The sequence below is a fragment of the Erigeron canadensis genome, chromosome 9 (genome assembly GCF_010389155.1).
Source record: "Erigeron canadensis isolate Cc75 chromosome 9, C_canadensis_v1, whole genome shotgun sequence".
Classification (NCBI taxonomy): Eukaryota; Viridiplantae; Streptophyta; class Magnoliopsida; order Asterales; family Asteraceae; genus Erigeron; species Erigeron canadensis.
The window spans coordinates 3,609,185-3,618,860 of NC_057769.1; the positions used below are offsets into that span (position 1 = coordinate 3,609,185).

At 33.6% G+C, this 9,676-nt stretch overlaps 3 protein-coding genes across 3 annotated transcripts; 1 reads left to right on the forward strand and 2 right to left on the reverse strand.

Annotated features, from left to right (window-relative positions):
- Positions 1 to 548: 548 nt before the first annotated feature.
- Positions 549 to 1,320, reverse strand: LOC122582411 (copper transporter 6-like). The gene has a single exon (XM_043754801.1). The coding sequence runs from the start codon at positions 1,183 to 1,185 to the stop codon at positions 697 to 699; it is 489 nt and encodes a 162-aa protein (XP_043610736.1). The 5' UTR covers positions 1,186 to 1,320; the 3' UTR covers positions 549 to 696.
- A 3,033-nt stretch (positions 1,321 to 4,353) lies between these two features.
- LOC122584039 (copper transporter 1-like) lies at positions 4,354 to 4,858 on the reverse strand. Its single transcript, XM_043756396.1, has one exon. It carries the CDS (start codon positions 4,795 to 4,797, stop codon positions 4,354 to 4,356), a length of 444 nt encoding a protein of 147 aa, XP_043612331.1. The 5' UTR covers positions 4,798 to 4,858.
- Positions 4,859 to 5,351: 493 nt separating this feature from the next.
- On the forward strand, positions 5,352 to 7,282 carry LOC122583925 (UDP-glycosyltransferase 76H1-like). The gene is made up of 2 exons (XM_043756300.1): positions 5,352 to 5,835; positions 6,318 to 7,282. The coding sequence occupies exons 1-2, from the start codon at positions 5,352 to 5,354 to the stop codon at positions 7,181 to 7,183; spliced, it is 1,350 nt and encodes a 449-aa protein (XP_043612235.1). The 3' UTR covers positions 7,184 to 7,282.
- The last annotated feature ends 2,394 nt before the right edge of the window (positions 7,283 to 9,676 follow it).

Below are 9,676 nucleotides of genomic sequence, written 5' to 3' on the forward strand. Positions count from 1 at the left end.
AACCGATGAACCGAACACTAAAAACCCAAGCATATGTAGTATTTTTCAACAACCTTAGGTCGCGTTTGGTTCACAGAATTTGATGGAATCTGATGGAATTGGAATTGAATTCCATTCCATAGTGTATTTGGTTGGTTAAAGATGGAGGAATCACATTCCGTTAGAATGTTAACATTCCCTCATTTGATGAAATCTCCATTCCTTGGGGATGGGGAAAGAATCTCATTCCGTCCCTCATTTGAATTTTCAAAAAATCAAAAACATTCCTTCAGATTTCAATTCCTTTGAAAGATTTCATTCTTTCCAAAAACATTTCGCGAACCAAACGAGCCCTAAGAGTTTTTCCAATACAATAAAACAACAAAACAATACAAATATAATAAATTTTTGTTCCAAGTCTTTTATTTACAATTAATATAAAAATGTGTGAGTAATTCTATTTGCTTTGGAATGTTTGTGGATAGATCTACAAAAATATTGCATTTTAACATTTTATATAGAAGCTGATTTACTGAGTAACAGTAGTAATAAATTCCAATGCTATAGTATAAAGAAACTAGCTTAATCTTTCAATACAAAAAATGTAAGACAACAATTACATAAAAAAAAAAATGTAATTTCAAAAGAAATACGGAGTATATGGTACGACAGCTAGACGGCCATTTTAGCGGTGGTTAAAAGACAAAAATTACATAATCAAGCAGAAATCATCGGAGACTGATCCGAACTCTTATCTCCGACCATCGACGACAGCGGCGGCGGCGGTTGTCTCTTAAAAACCGACGAACCAAACACTAAAAACCCAAGCGCGTGACCAGCAACCGCCATCAAAAACACACCCCCATTAAACGACATCACAGCCAACATCACCATATAAGCCAGCGCAGCCCGGATAGTATGAATCAACGTCTGGAGCAAACCCACCGTGACCCGACCCGACCCATTACGGGCAAGATTTGTATGAGACAAAAACTCTACAAGGAACGCAAGAAGAAAGACGAATATAAGAACCAAAGCGTACATACCCGAACTGGTTCCGGGCCAACCCGAGAATAATATTTCACCGTTTTTGCCCCAGAAAAAGGTCATGTGCATCATGGTGTGGTGGTGCATCGGTTGTGTTTGGTTGGTGGTTGTTGGTGATGGTGGCATGTCGGTCATGCCGTTCATATGACCGCCGTCCATTATAATATATGTATACGTGTATCTATATATGAGCGCTAGTTTGGGCGTTGGGGGATGTAAAGAATGAAGTGGTGGTGCATTTTATTGCCGCTTTGTTGGTTGTTCACATATGGATATGTGTGAATTGATATGAGTTGTAAATATGTCCAATGATGTCGTACATAATTTTTTATTTTATTTGGAAAATGATTAAATACAAATCTACATCTTGTTATTTTAAGAATAATTTTAAACTATATTTTAGAAGAATTTTAATTGAATGAGGAATAATACATCCTATTCAACGATTATAGCATAGTACATGCGTAATGTGACGGTGTTTGTGACAACGACAGTTTGGTGGTGAAAAATAACTGTTGGTGGTGAATGCGGCGTTGGGGTGTAGATAATTGATGTAAAAGTAACTGATGTAAAAAGTTAATAGAGATTTTTATAAAAAACTGATGGTATAATTTAGTTACTAAATATATTTTAGACATTTTTTCCTTGTAACTTTCAGTATGACGGATATCCACCAATCTATATATAACAAGGTATAAATTCATTCCTAAACGAATAGGAACCCTTGGATGAACTACATCTTTGATTTTAACCATTAGATCAAATTTAATATTTCATCTTTAATAAATGACAATATTAATACTTATAGTTTATATAATTAGTCAAAAGGAAAATGCTAAACGCATCCCTTAGGGTTGCATTTAATGTACATAAAAAATTTATACCTTTCATATCAAAAACTCACTCTCTAATTTTTATGGTTAGTGTATAACTATTTAATGCACTTTAACTGCAGCCTTTAGGACTGCGTTTAGCAAAACCTTGGTCAAAATATATTCCTCTTACATATTCTTTTTACTTTTAGGAAAATTTACATAATTAAAATGTATTCCTAATATGCATGCATAAGTACATGTTAATTCGTAAGTGACTTTTTAAACTTACCTTTTGTAAATAAATAAACAAAAGGTTATAATCTTAATTTATGTTTAATTTGGATGTGATTCATAAACCCATTATATGTGATATAATACTTTATTAATGTTTTAAGTTAGTAAGTAAAAACATAAAATCATATTAATATGTTAAATTATTTACATTATTTTGTTTTTTATTTTTTATCCAATCAACATATATACAATAATTATATATTTTTTATTTGTTTGTCGTTCTTATAATGAACATGACTTCAACACATATGAGTTATCCAAATTTAAAAAAAAATGGGTAATGAGGGGAATCTTAGCCTTAGTATCATAATAGGATACCCATTCGTTCAAATTTAAGTGTTTTATTTTGACTTTTTAAATTTTTTTTTTTTTCAACATTGAACGTAAGTATTTTTTATTTGTATTATATAGTTGTTGATGAAAAATATATCAATGAAAAATACATTTAAAACTCAATTATATAACATATGTGAAACTATTTACGGTCAAATTTGTGGCCTATTGGTAAGGTCTTTGACCTTAAGAGGATCCACCTGGGTTCGAGTCTTACTTCTCACATTTGTGGAGGTGGATTAATAGGGGGGTTTTGAGAGTTCTGGTTTCCAAGCATACATGTAATTTAAAAGTAGGAGTAAGATATGATGTTGTTTTTTTTTAAAAAAAATTTACGGTCAAATTGAAAGAAAAACACTTGAAAATCAAAGTAAGATACTTAAAATGAGACGGATGGAGTAATATTTAATGACTTACGTCAATATAATTTCATGTTACTTTATTAGCTAGAATTTGATATTTGATATTGGTAAATATAGAAAATAATATATATTTAACTTTACAATATCATTATACAAAAATATTACACACATATCTTGTTAATACAAAACACTTATTAACTAATGACATCATCATAACATTTTGCTCACAAGACACATATTTAAAAGCATTAATTACATTGAAAATTTTTTAGAATATGAAGATCTTAGGTAAATTTTTAATTTTATAATTTATTAATGACTATTTAATATTTGTTTTTATTTAAAGAAAATTTAAGTTCATTAAATTTTTTTGGATATGTGCCTTGTGAGTATATGTTAAAATATTTTTTTAAGTTATTATGAAAGTTGAGTATATTTATCTCGCGTATTACGCGGGGAAATAATCTAATTCTTTTTATAAGATAATAGTACAGATTCCTAATAAGCTTTTGTCTAGATAATTGTAAAAAAAAAAAAAAACATAGATACAAAAAGTGTTTCAACACAACTAAAAATTGCTAACATTTAGCTAAAAATTGCAACAAACATCTCAAAATCATCGGTAAAACTCGAAATCACCACATGATATTGAAATCACAACATGATATCGATATAGGCAACGTGAGTTTCAGATGCTTAATTCGATTTCCAAATGTAAAATTACAAAATGTATGTGAATTCTATTGTATAAAGGTTTATGTACTTTTGATTTCAAAACAATTCAAGACCCGGTTGTTGTCCTAACCAGCGCAAGTAAACCAATTTAAGAACTAGCTAGGTTACCGGTCGGGATTACCTGTTGGGTTTTAATGGATCCTACTTGGATCTGTGAGAACTATCCGTTGGGATTTTGTTAATGATCATATATGAAGAAGAGCAAGTATTTAAATTAGATGGACGTGACATAACTGTGAGATCCTCCTAACTATTTCTAAATGTTTACTCGTATTTAAGAAGGTTCAAACCTGAGATTTTTGTGAAAACATCAAAAGAGAAATGATAATCTTATCGCACTTTTTGATCAATCTATCATTAGTATGCATTATATTCTTATATTGTCTGCTATATTATTTATACAATATGATATATTAATAAAAATAAATGATACAAATATGAGCTCCCTGATCAAAATGGCCTAATCACTAAGCTGCCTTAGTGTATGTTATATCGAGTATCTTAATCGATAATCCCTTCAGATTGGTCACGCATGATACAATGAAATGTTCACATAACTTTAATTTGATGGTTCTAGCATACAGACAAATGAAAATTCAACAAGTCAATATAAGATAGTCCTTACGAACAAGACTAAAGCAACAAAATAAACCGAATAAGAATGTAAGTTAACCAGTAAATGCCTCTATTTTAGAGCGAGCACTCGAATAAATTAATTAATAATGTTGTCGGATTTATATTTGGAACAGAGAGAATTGAATACCACTTATAACATATAGAATTATAGTTTAACAAGCCAATGAAGCAACCTCTAAATCTTTGTCAGATGCAATCGTAAGTACTCGGAACAGATAGTACCCAATGGCATGCCCAGCTATTGCCATCACAAATACACCAATGTTGAACGACATCACGGATAACATCACCAAATACGAAAACACGACACGTAACATATGAATAATTGTCCTTGCTATACGGTTAGATTTCGTTGGAATAAGGTTAGTATGAGTTAGCCATTCCATTGTCATCGCGAGAAAAAACACGAATATAAGGGCTAGAATATACATCCCCATGCTACTTCCGGGCCAACCCTGAAACAGAATCCAAGCATTTTTTCCCCAATAAAAAGTCATATGAGTCATCATTTCCTTGTGATCCATTCCCATTCCCATTGGGTCGTCCGACATTGGTGCTGATGGTGCTCCCATTGTTCCGTCGTCGTTCATATTCATATTTTGGCTATACGGATTCACTTCGAACGGAACTTGGGGATGTTTGTTTTTTTTTTTATCTATATCTTATTTATTTTTCACCTCTATTCATTCCTCCAAATGCTATATTGGGATACTTAAATACACAATATCTTATGTGTGGTATATGTGTGTTGCTTCATTTCTTATTCTTGTGTGGTATATGGGATTTGATTACTAAACGAGCTAATATTGGTTGGTTATCCTATAAACAAGCATTTCCATAAGGACCATTCATGGGTTGAATAATATTTCAGAAATGAAGGATTTCGTCTTGTACTGAAGTGTAGTTCGATCCATACGATCATTACTAAGCAGAAAATGACAATCAATTAGTCCTCTAAAAAAAATATAAAACAGAAAGTAGAATAAAAAAAAATATAGCCGGCCACAAGAAAGCAACTAAACAAATCATCCAATTTTTCATTGGATTATTGGGATATTTTCCATTAATTAACAGTTAATGTTATTATCATTATAAACTGTATAATTGCAACACATTATGTGAATTTCTAACAAGCAAGAAATATCGCGACATGCCGGACCAAGGCAGGAAACGGTGTCGTTTGGTTTTGCTAGCAAGTCCACTTCAAGGCCACATGACACCCCTGCTTCAGCTTGGGACATACCTTCACTCCAAAGGGTTCTTAATAACCATTGCACACTCTGAGTTTAACCGGCCTGATCCTTCTAATCACCCAAATTTCATATTCCTACCTCTATGTGACAACTTGTCCGCAACTGATATCTCTTCTGGGATCGGCCAAGTGGTGAAAGTTGTCAATGATAATTGCAAACCCCATCTCCTGGAATACCTCATTCGGGTCATAAATGCACAAAAAGACACATATGAAAAGGAAACAATTGTTATCATCCATGATAATCTTATGTATTTTGCTGCATCAGTTGCCCGCGAGCTGGGTCTACCCAATATTATATTGCGCAGCAGCAGTGCCACTTTCTTTCCTGCTATCATGATGATCCCTCAACTTCATCAACAAGGCCGATTACCTGTACAAGGTGAGTCTGTCGTCCATAACAAACATAATAAATTCAATCTAGAAAGAGCATTTTTCTGAATTGTTAAATTATGAATACTTAGGTAATATAATTCTTGGAAGGATTTTGTGAGCCTGTGACCTTGGGGGCCAATGGGCCTTTGGTCCGTTGGTCAGGGGGGTGGATTTTAACAGCAAAAGCGCATCCTGGAAAGTCTCGAACTCATGTCCGCACAGATAGAAAACCGTTTGGGAAAACCCCCTTGACCAACGGACTAATGGCCCATTCGCAATATACCCATGCTATTAAATATTACTAGTTGTAAATAAACGATATAAATGTACTTGTTTGAAATGTGCAAAACAAATACATAGATGTCAACCAAACTAATTACCTGTCCAAAAGAATTCACTTCAACCCAAACATTTTTACATGGTTACTTCGTTACCAATTTGACACATCTATATGTGTACTGTAAGTTAATTTGGACTTCTCTTTTTAAGGTTCTTTGTTGCAGGAAACAATTCTAGAGCTTTATCCTCTGAGATACAAAGATCTACCTTTTATTGGCCTCCCAGTGGAAGCAGCCCTTCAATTAATTAACTTAATCATTCCCCAAATATCCCCTGTTGCTTTTGTTTGGAACACACTTGAATTTCTTGAACAACCGGCACTGACCAAGATACGCAATCACTACCAAGTTCCAGTCTTTACTGTTGGCCCGCTGCACAAAATAATCCCAACTCCTTCTACTAGCTTCATAGAAGAGGATATCAGTTGTATCTCATGGCTAGATAAACAAGAACCCAAATCAGTTATCTATGTGAGCTTAGGAAGCTTAGCAAATGTGGATGAAAAAGTATCAATTGAAATGGCATGGGGTTTAGCCAATAGTAACCAACCATTCCTATGGGTGGTTCGGCCAAGTTTGGTTACTGGGTTCGAATGGATTGAATTTTTGCCCGAGGATCTAGTGGCTGAATTGAAGACAAGAGGTTTAATTGTGAAATGGGCACCGCAGAAGGAAGTTTTGGCACATAATGCGGTTGGTGGATTTTGGAGCCATTGTGGTTGGAATTCAACTTTGGAAAGTTTATCTGCAGGGGTTCCATTGTTGTGCCAACCTTTTGAGGTGGACCAAAAGGTTAATTCTAGGTATTTGAGTTATGTGTGGAAGATAGGTGTCGAAATTGTCATGGAGAGAGCGGAGATTGCAAGTGCCATCAGAAGTGTATTGGTAGGCAAGGAAGGGGAAGAAATGAGGCAAAGAGCTATAGAAATTCAAGAAAAGGCTCAGGTTGCATATAGCAATTGTGGTTCTTCGCAAAACTCCTTAAATGATTTAGTAGAGTTCATTTGGTCATTGTAATTATTGTTCAAATGCAACATTATAACATTGTAAGATCTAATAATGTCCCCTACAAAATTGTCTGATTTATGCAAGAGAAACATTTTATTGTCACTAAAAGTTAGTCCCATATTTTGTTATTTGCATGATTAGGATATGCTCGGAATTGATTTTGTGTGATATAGTTTGATATATTTGAAAATTTTGCATGATTAGATTGAGTTTGCTTGATTATTCATGTTAGTTCGTTTTTCCTTGATCCAGTTATGTTTTTGTAGGTTAACCCATGAACTGTAAGTCCTTATTTTTGAAAAATCCGAAGTGCAAGTCTTTTGTTGTACAAAAACCTGAACCACATGTTATATTGGTGAGAAACCCGAATTTTGAAAAACCCAAACTGCTTTTGTTGTGTAAAAGCCCGGACTGCATTTTGTCTAGACTTTGTTCGCATTACTCAGTTCGCATTTGACCCAATTCACAGTTTACTTAATAATCCTAGTTTGCATCTTTCCTGTTAATCCTCATTCACATTGTGCCGTAGGCGTCAAGTTGAAAACAAGGGTCTGTGAAAGCTAAAATACATATAAAAAACTAACAAGCATTTATTAAGCCTTTACATAACTGAATCAAACAATGCTATAAGTTATAGTCAAAGTCACAATAACAATGACAAAATGAAGAACCACCAGGACTCATTGCAGACATAAGCTTTTCTTGAATCTCCATAGCTTTCTGCCTCATTTCGTTATCCATCAGGACACGTTTGATTTGCGTCCTCAATCTCTCCTCATTCTAAATGTCGGTGTTCACCAAATGAGCCAAGTCCTTAACCGGTAGATACATCTATTTTTTTGCCTGACTTATTATTTATATCTAGTAGTATAAAGGGATTAGTGTCTGGGGATATAATGAACTATCTACGAATGTTTATGTTATGCAATGATCTACTCGAGTGTCTACATAATGTAATGAACTCGTTATTTTGTCTAAGTGATGTAAGCTACCGGCTGAACAACCGATTTCCAGTCACCACTTTGACTTCATTAAAGTTTGACCAAAACTTTCCATGCTTAGTCGGCCCATCTTCATACGTGGCTATTAAAGGATATATTGGAGGTAACTATTAATACAATATATATAATTTTGGGTTCCAGGTGAATATCTCTAGTTTCCGACAATTATTTCCAGGTTCCGGTGACTCATTTCCATATTCCGATGACCCTTTTCCAACGAATTTCAAGTTTCTGGTGAGTGAATTAGTGTCCAGCAAAGCTTTATTTATGTTCAAACATTGCTATTGAAACATAAAATCCAAACACAAATCGATAATAAGTATGAGAAACAAGCCAAACTTATGAAAATTATCATCAAAACAATCCATCACTTTCAGAGCGATCAAAAGCTCTGTTGATTCTTTAAAGAGACATCCATATATGAACAAACACACACGCCCAAAAAACAAGGAACCACCGAAAACCTGCATAGATTGCGATCTCGTCGGAGCAAGATTGTGACATCGACGGATGGAGTTCTGGGATGAAACAAATCTGTTGTTGTCCTTTCCCATTTCCCAACCTCAGCCGTCACCATTCCATTCTCGACCACTATCACTCATATCGATCACCATATACATAGATATAGTCATATAGATGGATATATTATAGATATATATATAGATCTGAAAGTAAATGTAAAGATAGATATGTATATATATATTTTCTAACCATCACCACCGGTCCACCAATCTCGGTTCTCTGATTTCCCACATGGCTATATGTGATGTTTATTACATATGTGATGTTGAATTGTTTATTTATATTCGTTGGATGCGTATATACTTATGGAACAAGTCGTAATTGGACTCATAAAATTGGATGGATGGATTGTATCACGCTACTACCTGCTACCACTATTATTATTATTATTATTATTATTATTATTATTATTATTATTATTATTATTATTATTATAGTTGTACAAATATTGTGAATTTGGTGGTCAAAGGCATTCGTCTGATATCGTGTTGGCGGAAGTTAGTTGAAAATTCATCGGAGCGGAAGACTGGTGACTAAATTCATTGGAAGTCTATAAACGTAATGAACTATGACTTAAAGTCTATTGTATGTGACATACGTGGCAACTGACATAACCTTACGTGACACCAACCTATTATACGTAAGCAGAGACGGCTCCAGTTTGGGGGCAGCGAGGTCAGTTGCCCCCACTCCAATTTTAGTACAGTGTAATTTTTCAAAATTTAAATGGTATATTTGTAATTTCCTTGTAAAAGTAATAAAAAAAAATAAGTAGGAAATAAATATAAATGTTCCCTTCGTTGTCAACTTGTCAAAAACTTATTATTTGTATGTAATTGGTCATCAAATATTAATTTTAAGATAGATTTTTTCATTAAGAGATTAAAAAAACCCGAGTTGTTTTGATTTTTAATATAAAGAATGAAGTATAGTTTAGAGAAAAAACTTTCGTTGTTTGAGTATGTAAATGTGTAGTATA